Consider the following 17,913-nt stretch of genomic DNA (forward strand, 5'->3'; position numbering starts at 1 on the left):
TTCTCACTTGGACTCTGATGCTCCTTCTGAGGCCTTGTTGAAGTCACTTAATCTCCTGGTCTTGTTTCCTATCTGTAAAATGGGGCTAATCAACTTATTCTGAGTTTTATCCACAGAACCATCCTTCGTCCTTTAAAACTGAAAGACCTAATAGAGCTACTGGCTCTTGTACTGAAGCTGTTCTTGCAGTGCAAATCAAGGGGAATGGTAATATTTAACCTCTAGAATATTTATACCAAGGAGGAATGTTGTTTTTCCAGGCCATCAAAGGCAGAATTTTGCTGTTGCAGCAGTGTAGTCCCCAAGAAATGTATTGCACAGCACCCCAGCTTGCAGCCTGGCGCAACTTCTTTCCCAAGCTAAGCGCAAAGACACTAACCCGCATTTTACTGAAGACAGCCCTGGGGGCTAAATTATGGACCCCTTCCTCACCCCCTGCTCTGTCTACACTACAAAATTATGTTGACCTAACTTGCAGTGGCATACAGCCACCGCAGTTGTTAAATTAATTGTGTGCGCGCACACTTGGCTCCTTGTGTCAGCAGTGTGTGCTCTCACCAGGAGCGCGTGTGTCAATTGTATTGGCACTGTGGGATGGCTCCTGGAGGCCAGTAACAGTTGACATAAGCAACACGTGTCTACACTGACCCTGTCTCCACCTAGTTACATTGACTGTGACTCTCTGCCGATCAGGGAGGTGGTGTTACTAAATCGGCACAGAGAGGCGATTAGGTCAACTGGAGCCAAATTTAAGTGAAGACGCTTCCACAGCTAGGTCGACACAAGGCAGCTTATGTCCACCTAACCCTGTAGTGTAGACCAGGCCTCAGTGTCTGTGGTGAGCTTGGAAAAGAAGTGCCAGACTGCATGCTGGGGTGCTTTGTAATGAGCTCCTTTCTGGCTATACTGCTGCTGCAGTGGAAATTTTTGCCTCTGAGTGCCAGGAAAGATAACACTCCCCCTTGGCATGAATGTGCTGATTAAATGTTACCATTCCCATGGAGCTGTACTACGCTAACAGCTGCTCTACAAAGTGTCTGAAGCAGCTTTCAATAAGTATTCATTAAGAAAAATGTTAATTTTGGCTTTGCATGTCCATGCAAACATGGCAATCATCTGGGAAACTATGGAACTGTAACAGTGGAGAGGTGGTTATTAGTACCCTTAACTACTGGTCAGTGGTGGGACCCACACTTCTAGCTATAACCACTCCCTGCCCCCTTCTCCATTTTGCAAGAGACAAACAAGACCCTGCGCTGGATGGAATTTTCCTAAGCAGTCTATTTCAAATTTTCCCTGAATTTGTGTAACCAAGAGTTCTTCCTTACTTCCCATTTTCAAACCGAATAACATGTGGTATCAGTTGTGAGAGATGTCTTCAATTTTCAGCTATTTTACTCTTGGGGAAAATCTGAAAAATAAACACTTTGTACACAGTCAAATTTTTGTGACAGATGTCTGCACCGTAGTTAATACCATGACTGAACAGCATCCATGAGAGAGAGAGCCTCAATCTTTTCAAATCCTATTCAATGTTGAGTGGACAAGTAGAGAGGAGAGGAGCCCTGCCTTGGCAAACCAGTGGGGGCCCAGTTGAGCACCGCTAAAAAGAAACTTTTAACCAAAGCTTTTTGACAAAATGTTGTTGCAAACAGATCTAGCTGATGTAACAAAGTAGCTGGTGAAAGTACTAATGGCAGCCCCAAGTATTCAAAAACCTTGAGTCAGACCTCAAAATCATGATTGGCTTAAATCAAGACGGTTGTTTTAAAAAAAACCCCAACATTCTGCAGGTCATCTTTGCCTTGTTTCTTAGCCGTCAGGGTGTACTCCAATCACATGTTCAAAGTTTGTCTCTACAACGATGAGTTATGGCATTTATGGGGGCTATAGTGGGTCACAAATTGTATTTGAGTCAACAAGGTGACACAGTTGCAAAGGAGTCAAATATGCTGGGGTGTTCTCACAAGAGTGTCATCTGTAAGACACAGGAGGTAGTTGTCACGCTTTACTTGGCACTGGTGAGGCCTCAGCTAGAGTACTGTGTCTAATTCTAGGTGCCACACTTTGTCCATAGGAGAGCAACAAAAATGAAAAAAGGTTTAGGAAAGCTGATCTCTGAGGAAAGGTTAAAAGTATCTGAGCATGCTCAGTCTTTAGTAAAGATTGAGGAGGGACCTGATAGCAGTTTTCTCATACGTTAGGTCTGTAGCAAAGAAAGCGGTGATCAGTTGTTCTGTATGTGCCCTGAAGGTAGGACAAGAAACACTGGGCTTAATCTGCAGCAAGGGAGATTTAGGTTAGGTACCAGGAGAAACTTTCTAACTGTAAGGGTAGTTAAGCCGTGAAGTAGGTTTCCAAAGGAGGCAGTAGAATCCCTGTCATTGATAGTCTTTTAGAACAGTTTAAACACCTGTCAGGGATGGTCTTGGTATACTGGGTCCTGCCTGAGCATGGTGGGGGGTGGCTGCTAGATAACCTCTCAAGGTCCCTTCCTGCCCTACATTTCTATGAGGGCTAGAAACTTACCTTCTCTAAATGAAAGCTTAGATTCTTATGGAATCTCTTGACCCCTGGAGCTTAAAGAAAAGCAAACTGTCATGAGACTTGATAAAATCGTGAGTTGGCAATGCTTTGAAACTCAACAGTTATAACTACCTGTTGACATTTTAAACTTAAATATAAAACCAAGTAGCCTGCTATGTTTGAGATGTGTGAAAAAGTTTGGCATTTTTGGGACTTTGGTGGCTTAGCTGGAGGAATTTACAGAAATGTTAGGAAAGAAGGGCCAAACTTCCACAAGGAGTATAGTACTGTTTCCTCTGCAAAAGTTAGTAAATATAATCCTAAAGAGATGCAAATTTCAGCTCTCGTGTAAAGAGAGATTGTGCCAAATATGGAGACTAAACTCAATCCTTTAAGTGTAAAACAGGGATTCCAATTCTTCACTGCAAAATCTCAGTGCAGCCTTACCTCTGAATTTACAACTCCTATTTCCAGAATTCTGCATATTCCTATTAAAGGGAAATCCTGGCTGCTTGGGTTTGATGATTTGTACTTAATCTTCCTTGAAGGTCTGTGAGGAACTGAAGCTTCTGACATCTATTTACAGTGGTATTTTACCATTTGTCATGTTAATGAAAGAGTTAACAAATTGTGGCACTGACCATGAGATCTTTGATCCAGGGGTAATCACTTGGTGGCCATTGGAGAATGCAAAGTGCTTTTCAGGGGGTACTTTCATTCAAGTAGAATTTACCCTCACAACACCTATGGGAGAAAAATGACTAGGCCCATTTTACAGCTGTGGAACTGTAACTTGGATTTTAACTTGCCAAAGCCATAGTACAGGAATACAGCTCAGATCTCCTGACTCATTCTGAGTTTTATCCACAGAACCATCCTTTGTCCTTTTTAAAACTGAAAGAAGGTTTCAGCATTTCCACTTTGATGCAAAGGTTGGAAGAATGAAAGTGGGGAAAATTAATTCTGCTGCTTCGTTTGTCCTGCCATGCTTGCCCAACTTCATATCGGCCCCATGCTCTGTATCCCTTCTCAAGCCTGCAAGGGTGGAGTCAGAAAGTTCCCCTCTCATTTTTCTTCCCCAAATGAGTGTTGGGTAATGCTGGCAAAATGCAGACAGGGTGATGCAAGTTTCTAAGTTGGTGTGTTAGTGACCAAATCAGCAACCAAATCCCAGCAATCCGCATCCATAATATATCCCCCTGGTAGCTCCAGCTGTAGACTTTGCTCCTCACATCCTCTGTGAAAACTGTTGAGCACTGCTGCTGATGCAGAACTCCTGCCACATTCCACCCCATTGATGGCAGCTTCTCCATGGCTGTGTATGCAAGTCTGGATAGTTACATGGCCGTGGATTTGAATCCTCAGATTTCTCTCAAGGGGAGTAAAAGTCACCATCTGCATAGGTCGGTGAATTCATTCAGGAAGTGTGTCTGTACGGACTTGAAGAATAGAAACTAGGTATTGTACAGAATGGGGCTAGGAGATTGAGGAAAACGCTATTGGTGTGCTAACTTTTAGGCTATGAGGGGACAAATTTTCCTTGGTGTAACTCTGACACCAATCCAGATAAATTTGACCTGGTGGCAAATCTCAAAAGATGATGATGTAAGCGCCAAAGCAGCTCACTTACTGCGTGTCCTGTGGCAGTATCGCGAGTGGCTTAACAGTTCAGTTCTCGAGTGGCAGTCCTTGTCACAAATAGTGCAGGCATACAGTGCACCACCAGAGGATGAAGCTGGTGCACTACTAGTGCTTAAGTCTTGCTGTGCTTTCCTCTCGCAGCCATGTCTTTTCAGCCTCTGGCTCCCTGGCATAGCGCAGGACTCCCGCATGCTAGCTGCATCTCCCCACTTGTGGGGTTGATGTTGAAAGTTTTCAAATCCTTCTTGCAAACGTCCTTGAACCTGAGCTTTGGTTGGCCCAGTAGCTTTGGCATCGCAAGTTCTCCTCATAGGAGATCCTTTGAAATGCGTCCATAGTCCATCCAGTGCAGATGACCAAGCTAAGGGCAACATCTGTGTTTGCATGTAGTGATTAGACTTGGCAATTTTGCTTTCTCAGGTGTCACTTTTTTTTTTTTTTCTTCCCCCAATGAGTGGAAGGTGTTTAGCTTTCCTCCATGCCTGCTGCAAGTGGGCCAGGTCTCCCCACCGTACAGCAGCGCATGGCTGGTAGACCTGTATCCTGATGTTCAATGTTAGTTTCCTGTGATTCGACATGTGCTCGGTCAATTGACCGAATGTGGTAGCTGATTTTCTGATGTGAGAATTAACTTTGATAACTTATCTCGAGATTACTAATACGGTTGATCCTAGATCGCAGAACCTTTGTGCACAACTTCTAGCATGGTTTCAGCTATTGATATCTCTGGTGCAGCAAACATGTCTTGTGCCATAAACATTGTCTTTAGACGATTAGTCCAGATTCATAACAAGTTGTCACAACACTACTGAAAAGTTGTTGAAGCTCCTCTTCATTGTCTGTGATGAGCCCTGTGATGTTGGTGACTGACTTTGCCTTTTGCTCTAAAGTGTGCAATGCTGAAGAGTTTTCCATTTGCTCTTGGATGAAGATGTATGACCTTGGGGCTAGATGAGAAGCATGCCAAAGAGGCAGAGAAGAAAAGACCGAAGAATCCCTGTTCGACACCCCTGTGGATTAGATTAATCCCCATCATACTGTACTGTAGCCTTCATGCCATCATAGAAGGATTGAATCACAGTGAGGATTGGGGTGGGGTGGGGAGCCAATTCTTTCTAGCAAGTGAAAAAGACCTTTCTTCTGCCCAGGTCAAAAGCTGTTGTAAGATCTATGAAGGCCACACAGAAAGGTTTTTCCTTGTTCTTGACACTTTTCTTGCAGTTGCCTCTATGCAAAGACCATGTCGATAATAGATCTACTGGCATGGAAGCTGCATGGACTCTCTGCATAAACATGTTCAGCAAGAACTTGCAAAACATGAACAGCAAGAACCCAAAATACACCTGCACTGTGCGAACGCCTCACCAGCAGCACTAAAAAGAGAACTTATTCTGCAGTTGTTCCAATCACTTCAATCTCCTTTTGTTTTAATACGTTTTGATGTTCATATCCTTTATGGCTTGTGGTACCCTATCTTCCCCCCACAAGCCATTGTGCTGATGTTTAAGCACAACCAGTCCTCATTTGGCCTAAGGTGTCTAATACCTTAGGGACCAGCCATATTCCAAGATTTTCTGCCAGGCTGCTGGGAGATGAGGGAAAGAGGCATTTTCTAACCTTTGGGGAACATGATGGGACTCCTGAAAACTCCATACTCTCTGCCCCCTCCCTCCATCTATGTTCCTTAAGATGACTAATCTCCCCAATAGCTGTAATCGCTCTCATTAGGAACCCACATGATAGTGTGGCTGATGTGATTAGGCCCTATGATGGTGTCCCCTGAATAGACATATCACCTACACATTTACCAATGTGATATATGCCATCATGTGCCAGCAATGCCCCTCTGCCATGTACATTGGCCAGACCGGACAGTCTCTACGTAAAAGAATAAATGGACACAAATCAGACATCAAAAATTATAACATTCAAAAACCAGTTGGAGAACATTTCAATCTCTCTGGTCACTCAATTACAGACCTAAAAGTCCCAATTCTTCAACAAAAAAACTTCAAAAACAGACTCCAGCGAGAGACTGCTGAATTGGAATTAATTTGCAAACTGGACACCATTAAAATTAGGCTTGAATAAAGACTGGGAGTGGATGTGTCATTACACAAAGTAAAACTATTTCCCCATGTTTATTCTTCCCCGCTACTGTTCCTCACACGTTCTTTTCAACTGCTGGAAATGGCCCATCTTGATTATCACTACAAAAAGTTTGTTTTCTCTCCTGCTGGTAATAGCTCACCTTACCTGATCGCTCTCATTATAGTGTGTATGGTAACACCCGTTGTTTCATGTTCTCTGTATGTATAAATAGCTTCTTACTATATGTTCCATTCTATGCATCCGATGAAGTGGGCTGTAGCCCATGAAAGCTTATGCTCAAATAAATTTGTTAGTCTCTAAGGTGCCACAAGTACCCCTGTTCTTTTTGCGGATACAGACTAACATGGCTGCTACTCTGAAACCTCTCTTAATGCTGTTTTGAAGATTTTCCAAAGTGACACTCAAATAGGCCAGTGCAGCTCCTTTTAAGAACAGACTATTCTACGTGCTGATTTGTACTCTGAACAGACACAGACAAGCACTGAATGTTTAACTACACAAATGACTTCCGCAGATGGAGCATGCAAGTAAGAAGATATGTGATTAACACTGCTTGCCAGGAATTTTGGAGAACTGAAGAGCTAGAGCCTTAGGCCATGCCCCATTGTTAGCAGAATTAGTTTCAGACATTTCTGTGAGTAGACAGCTGGATTTTCATGGATGAAATTAGAAGGAAAAGTTAGACTAAATCAGAAACAATTCTCAGACTAGCCCATTAGGGAGTGGTCTGGAATAGTCCAGGGGAAAGGATGGGACCCTTTCCTTGCTCACTAAAGACACTAAAAACTAGACTGGAAAAGAGCGTGAGAAGAGCTACCCATGGAGAACAAACCTGCTGTGACAGGAACATAGACTAGATGACCTAAGAGTTTGTGTCAAACTTGGACTTCTACAACTCTGAGAACCACTGATCATTTCATGCTGGTTGCATCCTTTGTTTTATGTGAGCGCGCACATGAAGTAGGCGTCCCAGTTCATAGCCAAGCGTTTGAAAATTGCTTGGCCTGCTGCCTCATGGAGTTTAATTTAAAAAGACAGTGACGCCCCTGTCTATTTTAATCATCTTTTTATTTTCATATTTACACGAAGTCTGACAGTTATATCAACCACAACAAGCTGCAGTGTGCACTCTTGCCCCCCCCCCTCAAAAAATCATATAAGGATTTAAAGTATTGCTTTACTGTTTGAAATAGCAACATCAGTTTGCTTTCTGTGTTAAATATCTCCACCTCCAAGCTGCTGAGCTTGAAATTCCTGAAAGTCCTCAGGGATGGTGTCTGAAAACAAGAAAATAAGCAAAGGTTAGTCTTGTTCCTGGGTAGCTGATGAGTGTTTAGAACTAGAGCAGTGTGGATAACTGGGAACGAATAACTTATTGGCTAAATAATGCTGCTTTTTCTAATCCGAATTGCCTCTCAGCAGAATGTGGAAGTCCCGAGCTGAATTTTTAATATGCTGAATCATTTCTATGAATAACTTTTGAGCTGCAGACCATTCAAGAATTGGGCACATTATCCCTTTGCACTGTGTGGAATGCACAAGAGTGATTGGTTGTGTAACAAACCACAGCAGGGAAAATAGCGAATTTTATAACTGAACAAGCAACTCCCAATTTCCTGCCTGTGATGATTCAAGCTGAAGGTATTTGTGGGCTAATAAAGGCTGAGCAGCCAAATGAGCTGGTTGTGGCAATGGAGTGGAACCAAAATACACTCTCTCCAAGTCAGCTGAACATTCACGAGCAGTTTTTTTTTCTACTGTTTGCCCCAAGTCATGAAGAATATGTCTCTCTCCTGGTTTTAAATACCATGCCAGATTTATCAGTCTGTGGCCACTGAGAGCGAGGGAGGGAGTGGGTTAAAAGTCCTTGAAGTTGACAGTGTCAATTTCTAAATCACATTTGTCTGAAAATGTCCTATTACAAACTGCACCTGAATGACTGAACAGGAAAAGACAAGAAGGCAACAATTTCTTTGTTTTTGTTTACTCTGTGCCTTTGTCAGAACTTCGCCGGTTCAGCTGCACGGCTTCCTGCAGCCAGCCAGCGTCCCCTGTTTGGGTGGGCTTTTCACACGGCTACAGGCACAGGACCCATTAAAACAATATAAAATCTTTAAAACCTGGCACGTCAATGGTGCCAAAATCACTGTAGTTCGTTTGGTTGGAAATTGACTCGTTTTCAAGTGAACAGTGTCCCCTTAAACCCTTGTGCCAAATCCCCTGGCTTCTCACTTGAAGCTCCTGGGAGCTGGTGCAAAAGCCTCCGAGGCACATAGCTGAACGAGCAGCCAGAGGTACTCGGCTGTACGGGGCTTCAGACCCATGCCTTGACCTAAGCCTTCAAAAATCATGAGTCAACCACAAATTTGGCTTAAGAATTGGGGGGAAGGCGGGCTTTTGATTTGCCATCTGTATTTTTTTAAGTGTTTAGGATTTACTTGGACAACGGATTCAAGTTTTGATCTGAAACTGTGAGGGCTAGACCGAAACTCTTTCATTTTTTAATTTTTAAATGAAAGCTGAGATCATTTGATTCCAGCAACTGGGGCGTGAAGAAAGTATTGTGAGAAGAGTGTTACAATTGTGAGAGTTGGCAATGCTGCTATTTCCATAAGGGAAAGTCCTGCTGAATATGTGGAGATAGTGCTTTTGCTATGGAAGAGTCAGTGATGTAGCTTGGGAAGCAGGCCTGTTGCCAAGCAGAGCCAGTCGGTTTTGAACCATTTTTCTAAAAGTGCTAAAGCTGGGGGGTGGGGGGAGAATGCTTTCTGGGAAAAATCACACTTCTAATCTTAACAACTCTCACTTCATGAAGGGGCCAATTACACTTGCCATCCTGGGTCTTTCGCTTGAATCACAACATTTCTGATAGGTTTCAGGGTAACAGCCGTGTTAGTCTGTATTTGCAAAAAGAAAAGGAGTACTTGTGGCACCTTAGAGACTAACCAATTTATTTGAGCATGAGCTTTCGTGAGCTACAGCTCACTTCATCAGATGCATACCGTGGAAACTGCAGCAGACTTTATATATACACAGAGAATATGAAACAATACCTCCTCCCAACCCACTGTCCTGCTGGTAATAGCTTATCTAAAGTGATCATCAGGTTGGGCCATTTCCAGCACAAATCCAGGTTTTCTCACCCTCCACCCCCCCCCCCCCCCACACACACACACAAATTCACTCTCCTGCTGGTGATGTCATTGAAACTAGAGGCAGAGCAGTTGCAGAAAGGCCAGCAGCTCTGAGAGCCCTGCTTCACCTATTCTAAGCTGGCAACTCTCATTAAACATGCAACATTTCACCTTGGCACTAGTTCTGGGCTGGAGACTTGGATTTAAATGTTTAATTCCACAAAATGTAAGTTACTAGCTCAGTCAGCCAGTATTGCAGTGAGCAAATACTGACTGGCTTTTCTTCAGTACATGGGGGGGACTATACCAGGGGACTGTTTGGTCAGGCCGAGATTGAGTCTGAGAAGAGAGAAGTGATTCGCAAAAAGAAAAGGAGTACTTGTGGCACCTTGGAGACTAACCAATTTATCTGAGCATAAGCTTTCGTGAGCTACAGCTCACTTCATCGGATGCATCCGCTGAAGTGAGCTGTAGCTCACGAAAGCTTATGCTCAGATAAATTGGTTAGTCTCTAAGGTGCCACAAGTACTCCTTTTCTTTTTGTGAATACAGACTAACACGGCTGTTACTCTGAGAGAAGTGATTGTGTTCCACTGATGAGTTGATATGACAGAAATAGCCTCATGTGAACAATTCCTCCAGAAGAATTTCATGCAATAAGGAAAGGGTGTACTCATTATCTAACGGGGAAGTACAGCTGTGTGCACAAAGTACATGGGAGCACCAGGGCAGCGTGGTGGTTTAGGCGAGGTTGGGGGGATGCAGCCCAGGATTGTGTTTTTTGTAAAGTGTGCCCAAGTTTTATGATGTATTGTGTTACTGTTTTAAAATTAATTCAGAGATTTTCATGCCAACTTACTACGTTGGAGATCTGAGTTCAGCTAGAAGGAGCCCTGGCCAAAACTGAAGAGGTGTAAAATGTCTAAATTCTGTCTGCAGATGAGCGTTCCTTCTCAGCTGTGGTGCCAGGCATCATGCGGAGGAAGCTCATAGCTATAACTGTAAAGACCGGTACAAGAAACTGCCTTCCACTAACTGATTTGAGCAGCAGCAGTTTGGCTGGAGTGTGGGTTGGCTAACATCCCATACAATGGATGTATGAGTGAATGCAATGTGTACTGGGGGACATAATATTTAATTGACCGAGGACAGCGCCTCATTTGCTGTATGGTTAGCTCTGAGGTGGTGGTCATTTGGTCTTTTAGTAACATTTCTAATTGCACCTACTTGGTGTCGTTAGCATGCTCCATATAAGGGCAGGACTATGCTGGCAGATTACATGTATATTGCAGATCAGGAGCAACAGAGCAGCTGAGCTGCTTATTCTACCTCTGGCAAGACGCGATCCATACTAAGGCCGGTGTCAGGCACAATGTTTCACAGATTCATTTGCTGGTGAAAAGGAAGGCTGCAAGTTGTTTGGTTTTTTGTTTGTTTTTTTTAAAAAGAGCCCAAACTACTTCTCTAATACAGTAAGTCATTTGATAATCATGAGCTGAGTCGCTCTAAGAGAAATGTTACCATTGCAGCGATATTTCAGGTTGGACCAAATAATGTTTTCCTGAGAGAAGCAGAAAACACCAAGTCTTCCTCCACGCATGGTAGTGTCCACAGTTACTCCAGAATCTGCCACCAGTTGAGAACCTTCATAAAATCTTGCCCTTCAGAATAAAACAAATGCAACCCCTGTCAGCGCTCAGATAGCCACTGTTGCTTTGCAAAAGTGTTTTTAATATCTATCTTTCTTCTACCTTGTGACAAGCTCCTTAGACTGGTCTCAGGACCATACCACCATCAACTTGAAGAGAAACCAGAGTTATAACTCTCAGCTGTGATAGGGCTGTGCCCGTGGGGAAGAGAAGGGGCAGAGTTGCTCCAAATTAGGCTAGCTTCTAACAGCCCCGTAGGAGGCCTTGCGCTAGCTGGGGATCACTGGGGATCATTGTACGTTCTGACCACAGCAGGGTAAGGTGTTCGGTTTTGTGCAATTAGAAAGTTGGCAACCCTACATGCCCACTCTCATCCCAGCATGCTCCCCACACTGGGGGAGTCAGTTGGCTATGCTAGCTCCATACCAGCTGCACCAAACGTTCAGCTGTGTACTTACCTGTAAATATCAGTATTTATTATTGAAATGATGGTGGTGCCCACTGGGACCCAATCAGGATCAGGGCTCCATGGTGCTAAGAGCTGTACAAACACATATGGAAATACAGATACCTTCCCCAAGAGTTTCCTTGTTATAAAACCATTATAAAAAGGAATGATTTACCATCCTTGATTTTTGTTTATTTGGGTGTTTTCAAAAATAGCACAGCTGGTGAATTTTAGTTTATCAATTCTCCTGGGCTATTTTGGCTTTTGTGCCTATTCCTAGGCCTTGCTGAAGTCTCCGAGAAATGCGCGATGCTACATAGTCCACAGGGCTGCTATACTTAGTCAAAACATACGGTAGTGAGTTATGGTCCAAGCGTTGGCTCAGACTTTCACTTTTGGTTCTGAAGGCCCTTGTTCTCGAAGGATTAAATAAGACTCGCTTTATCCGCTCCTTTGGTGTCTGAGGATTTTTAACTGGAGTTACTAAAAAGAGAGTGCGTGGCTGTATACTCAGCATGCTCTGAAAGGCAGGGAGCTGCAAAAACTGTGATGAATCTTGAAGTTTATTAAATCCTTTGCCCTATTCAGCTTACTTGAAAAACAGCGCAAATATGCAATTGGTCTGATGGGGCCAAGGAGCAGGGCCGTGTGCACTTGGGTTTTTTTTTTCATATAATACTTTTAGATCCTACTTCTATTGACTTGAATGTTCCAAGATCAAACCCCTGATCCTGAATGATGATTTCTTGTTAAAATGCTTTCTCATTTTTGTCTTTTTGCCCTTCTTAGATATTAACAAAATAGAATGCCCTGTTTCTTTAGGAGACCTACACCTCTCCATGGATGTCAGCCAAAGCCAACATTGCTCATATTACATCTGTAAATCCCGATCTATTGAAAAACAGATTAAAAATCAAGAGCAATTTGTAAAGGCTTCTCGCTGACTGAATCATAGTCTTAGAACTGGCTCAACATCTCTTTTGCCTTTTAATATTTAAAAAGGTGACTGCAGTAATGGCCTCACTACTTCCAGACTTTGTTCAAAGAGTGTGAATTCCACCATCACGACTACTTGTCTTGCCCCTGGCAATTTGTAAACATCATAGGGACAAGAAGAACTTCTATGCTAACATACACTCAGAGAACATATTGAGGTCATATCTCATATAGACAAGGTTAGTTGAAGAAGAGTTCTGTATGTAAGCTTGAAAGCTTGTCTCTCTCAGCAGCAGAAGTTGGTCAAATAAAAGATATTACCTAACCCATCTTGTCTCTCTAATGTCCTGGGACCAACACAGCTACACGAACACTGCTTATAGCGTGTGTGTGTGTGTGTATATATGTATACATATATAATCATGCTGTGCTAATTACTGATACTGTTCTGTTTTACATCTTTACGCTTTCTGTGGGGCCAGCTTTGGTTGATTAGTTCTGTTACTTGTTACACAGGGTGTTGTGGATAAATTATCACAGTTTATATGTACATATTCCACGGGATAAACATTAAGGAATATTTATACAGAAGTCAAATAACTGTGAAATGTTAAGACTTGAATGTGTTTCTAGAAGTGGTGTCACTGGTATTTTCAAAAACTTTTAAAGCAAAACCAGGCACAATAGCAATGTCTGTCTTTAGCAGCTACAAAGCCCAGAGACATTTGACAATACTTGTAATTATATGGGGTTTGGTTTTTCTAAAAAACAAAAACACCCCACCCTAACTAGAATTTCACAAATATAAAAAATATAATAACTGCTCTTTAGCTCTACAAAGGTTTAAACAAGCCAGTCCCTACCTGATGTATCCAACCTGGGGTCTGTGCTGCAAGAACCATCGATAAGAGACTTTATCTTTCCAACCTACATTTCTGGGGTCTTTCCAAAGCAGTCTGACTTGGTCATTAGTGTCCCCAGTATGCCAGAGTGAATTCCTGAGGTGTTCGCCAGGGCCAGTCTTGGATTTAACAGCCTAGACAAATATGGCATTGTTTAGAAAGTGAACAAAGAAAATTTTCCCTTTAAGCATTAGACCAGGAGCTCTCACTTTTCATAGTGTGGATCACATCTTACTAGAAGACTTGCCTTCTGCACACCTCCCCTCCCATCCATGAGCTCATGACATCCCTGTGCCAATTGTAGACACTGCTTACAAGGAGAAATTAAAGTATTTAATATTTGCTGTCTTTTCATTAAGCAGCTAGGAACAAGGAGGAGCCAGCAGCATGTGCCAGAAGGTCTCAATGGGCAACTAGTCAGTGTGCCATGGACCACATTTGGGGAAGTTCTGCTTTAGACAAACACACAGCCTCTTTAAAATGGTCCCTTTAGGCCATCACCAGTGAATTGAATGAGATCTGTGTCCAGGTTTGATTTTATGTATTTATTCTAATTAAAAGGGCCCATTTCAACTCTAGGGCAACCGATGAAAACTGCCTCATAAATTTTTAATGAGCATTGATTGGCACACACATTTTGGTAGATTCAAATTATCCTCTGCATTTCCATACGCTTATTAGAGTACTCGTAGCATCTTAGAGACTAACACATTTATTTGAGCATAAGCTTTCGTGAGCTATAGCTCACTTCATCAGATCCATCCGATGAAGTGAGCTGTAGCTCACGAAAGCTTATGCTCAAATAAATTTGTTAGTCTTTAAGGTGCCACAAGTCCTCCTTTTCTTTTTGCCAATACAGACTAACATGTCTGCTACTCTGGAAGTTATTAGAGTGATGCACATATGCAAGGTACCACTCTGATATTAAATTAACCTTTCCTTTAGGAAAGAGCTGGTGGTCCCCAGCAATGGTGGGAGAATAGCATAGGCATTATATGGCCAACTCCTTGTATGCTTGGATAGCCGTTGCACAGAGAACACTGAGCCACCAAATTTGATGATGTTACTTAGCCCAGTACCTTAAGCTGAATGCCAGGCTCTGCAACAGCTCTGAATGGAGTTGCTTGCCAGTAAGTCTGTTCTGTCTGCTTCCACATTACCACATAAAAACTGGAACTGTCTTGGTAACCAAAAATAAAGCCAGCATAGTCATCATCCGTCACCGTGTTCACATGAAAGGTGCCTTCAAAGTCAACCCCATTGAAAGCTGTGTAGCCTAGGAGCAATGGATAGACACTGTGTGAAGACCAATCATTGGCAGAAAACTTGACCACATGCCAAAAGCTTTTCTATTGCAAAACATGAGTACAAAAATGGTCTCCATACCAACTGCGAGGCCAGGATCACTGTTCATGGTCTGTACAATCTCCATACCCTGAGAGGGGAAATTTAATTATGTTATTGAGGCGTAATAAACAATAGGGTGATACTGCAACTGCTACAATGAGATGTTCCACAGCTCTACATCGGCCTCATGCTGGCCCTCTGTGCAGCAGTGAAGTTCTCCCGGAATAAGCTTTCTGTGTTTGTAATTATTTTAGCCCAAGTGTTGTGTGTAACTTCAAACTTAGTTGCACACTTTTTCAAAAATATCCTTTCCTTTTGGCTTTTAGCAAGCATCAGTTGATTGTAATGCTTTAGCAAAGAAATGACAGATTCTGATAAGCTCAGCACAGGTTGGGTTGTTTTTGTTTTTTTTTTATTTTGTTTTGTAATTATTTGTTTCTGACAGCTAAAAGGTGTTGAATGTATTTTTACCTGGTTCAGAACCATCCAGTTAGGATCAATCTGAGCATCACCTTCGGGATCCAGGACCACAGTTTGATAAGCCCTGAAATCTGTGAGGGTGATCTCAGCATTCTCAGGGCAAATATCAATTCGATCAATTACTGTGTCCTGGTCAAAATCCGATTCACATATATCACCAACTCCATCACCTGAATGCATCAATGAAACAAAAGGGGAATTATCTACAACCACCTTAGTCTTAACCATTGGAACAAACTACCAAAGGAAGTAGTTGATTCTCCATCTCTTGATGTCTTAAAATCAAGACTGGTTGCCTTTCTGGAAGATATACTTTAGCCATACACAAGTTATTGATCTAAGAGTCCCTTCTCACCTTAAAATTTATGGCGGCAAAGGAACCTACAGAAAGTGCTTGAAACTTACAGCAAATTTGACAGGTGCAATAGGTGTTTTTTTAAGGTTTAACAAACGCACCATTCGCTGTACTCAGATCTGACATGGCTAACAGATCAAGCAAAATTCAGAATACAAGTGTATAGCACTTTTGTTGGACTAAAATTAATACCACATAATGAGACACAAAATGACTGTCTTTTGCCACTTGTAAGCAAAGATTTGACAGCACAGTTCCACACTAAGTTCTCAAATGACCAAGACACCATTGTTTTTAGAAATTCTTGTATAGGTATATTTTCTAGTTAAGTATAAAAATACAAATATCCAAATTAACGAATAAAGTATATTCCATGATGCATTCTCCTTGCTTTGTAAACCATTTAGTCATTTGCTTGTTTGCAAGATTCAGTAAGGTGCAAGGAGTACCCTCAATCACTAATGTGAAGTAGAGAGATTTTACAGTATTGGCTTGTTTTTAAGATTGTTTTGTATCATTGTTATGGTGAAAACTGAAAAATCTTCCAGGGATATTTTACAAGTTAGTTGGTTTAAGAAAAACAGAGACAGACAGATGATTTTACAGTTTTGTGCTGAGTCACAGGGATCCTAATGTGAGTCTGTCTTTCACATCTGAATAAATTTGGTGAATTTAAATTGTTCATGAAAGTGAGAGCCAAGGGCCAAATTCTAGCCTCTGCTAGTACCTCTATGCCATTCCAGCAGCATGAAGGGCATTGAGTGCCCCTGGAGGGAATTCCTCAAAGGTAGGGGCATGCTGGAGAAGAAGGGGGATGTCAAAGGTGTGACAGCAGCAGCTTACAGGCAGCCAAGGAAGGCTTCTGTAAGTCAGAGTGATCCCTGGGCTGCCCAGCCCGCAGAGTAGCCTAAAATCTGGGAGGCCCAAAGATGGCTTAAAGCTTCTCCCCACCCCAGCTGCGCCTGCTTGAGAGATGCAGCACAGAATGTGGCCCAGAGTATGGGACAGAGCCATTGGTTGCTGCTACTCGTAATATGTGTCAGTCCTGACTTGTACATAACAGGGCTCCCTCCTGTACAAAAGAAAAATCTACCTTTAGACTTTGGACAACAGGGGCTTATGTGAACTTGGTTCCCCTTGGTGAGAACATGCTGCCTTACAGTAAGTGTACTGCATGTTCACTAACTGCATAGGTGGGTAGAACAGACTTACTGTTGTCATCTTCCTGTCCTGGGTTGGGAACCAGTCTGCAGTTATCAGGACCCGGGGGCATGAGGTCTGGAATCCCATCATTATCATCATCATCGTCACACTCGTCACCCAGCCCATCCTTATCAGTGTCCAGCTGGGAGCTGTTAATGACTGTGGGACAGTTGTCTGTGCTGTCCTGGTGTCCATCTCCGTCACTATGAATTCAAACAAAACAACAAACCACACAAAACACACACACAAAGAATCAGCTCTTCTCCCCAGACTAGAGCACAACAGCTAATCAATCATGAAATACAAAGTATAGTTGATGCCATCGGATGGATCCTGATGCCAGCACATGTAATGAAAGGAAAACTCTCACAAGGACCGTGAAATGAGATATCTGGGACCGTGAAAATTGCTCATAGTTAATCTGGTTATAGTGAAGCTTCAGTTTTTGAATGTGAGGACACGGAGTACAGGAAGTGGTTACGTGCCTGGCTTCTCCTTGCCATGGTTTAGCAACACTGCTTTTTGACAAATATTTTGAGGTACAAACATTTTGTGACCGGGGGTTCCTGATGGGCCTAGTCCATGGTACTCAGCACTGACAGGTGTTTTGGGAAATGTCCATACAGCAGCAGCCCTGCATTGAGGCCTAGCTAAACTGATACAGCTGCATCACTAGTAGTTAGGTTTGGCAGGATTTGATTTTTTTTTTTAATCAATGTTTATTTTTAAGCCTTTTCTAATTTTTAATCAATTTAAATGTTCGCTGTTTTGCCAAATTATGGGGAGGAGGCTGCATTCTCCAGGCAGAGCAGAGATCCCCCTACACCTGACCCTGGCAGTGTCCTTGCCTCAGAGGCTCCCTCTTCTTAAAATTAACACATGGTAAATCACGGGGTTTGGGGGAGGGTGGGAAGGGGAAGCAGAGGAACTGCCCTCCAGCCATATCTAAATGGTACCAGCTCCAGCTCAGTTAATGCCCATATTACAACATGAAGGCGGGAATCTACTAAACTTCTCAAGCAGCATTTATCTGACTTTCCATATCTGTAAATTGCTATTGTTATCGATGGAAATATTTTGTTCAGGGATTGTGTGTGTTCGGTGAAATCAACATTTACCAACCTTTACCAATAAAAATCTTCCAAACCTATTTGTGGCTTCCTGACTGTGGTGTAGTGAA

General features: G+C 42.6%; 2 protein-coding genes across 5 annotated transcripts in view; one reads left to right on the plus strand and one right to left on the minus strand.

Moving 5' to 3' along the window:
* SERINC5 (serine incorporator 5) overlaps positions 1–17,913 on the plus strand; it is an 82,093-nt gene that overhangs the window by 62,562 nt on the left and 1,618 nt on the right. Inside the window, exon 14 of one of the 4 annotated variants that reach the window (XM_073344120.1) lies at positions 13,711–13,881. The exons of 2 other annotated variants lie outside the window; for them this stretch is intronic. In XM_073344120.1, coding sequence (XP_073200221.1) covers positions 13,711–13,806 — 96 coding nt within the window. In that variant the 3' untranslated portion in view covers positions 13,807–13,881. Of the gene's footprint in view, positions 1–5,057; positions 5,193–13,710; positions 13,882–17,913 lie in introns of those variants that run through there. One more of the 4 variants, XM_073344121.1, reaches the window with a different exon arrangement.
* The window catches only part of THBS4 (thrombospondin 4), a 59,710-nt gene continuing 49,169 nt past the window's right edge, over positions 7,373–17,913 (minus strand). The window contains exons 16-22 of the mRNA XM_073344118.1: positions 16,743–16,936; positions 15,167–15,345; positions 14,735–14,783; positions 14,428–14,624; positions 13,310–13,482; positions 10,935–11,074; positions 7,373–7,556 (exon numbers count right to left, since the gene is read on the minus strand). Of these exons, the coding sequence (XP_073200219.1) occupies positions 7,495–7,556; positions 10,935–11,074; positions 13,310–13,482; positions 14,428–14,624; positions 14,735–14,783; positions 15,167–15,345; positions 16,743–16,936 (994 nt within the window). The 3' untranslated portion in view covers positions 7,373–7,494. The remainder of the gene's footprint in view (positions 7,557–10,934; positions 11,075–13,309; positions 13,483–14,427; positions 14,625–14,734; positions 14,784–15,166; positions 15,346–16,742; positions 16,937–17,913) is intronic.

This window comes from Lepidochelys kempii, chromosome 5 (assembly GCF_965140265.1).
Source record: "Lepidochelys kempii isolate rLepKem1 chromosome 5, rLepKem1.hap2, whole genome shotgun sequence".
Lineage (NCBI taxonomy): Eukaryota > Metazoa > Chordata > Testudines > Cheloniidae > Lepidochelys > Lepidochelys kempii.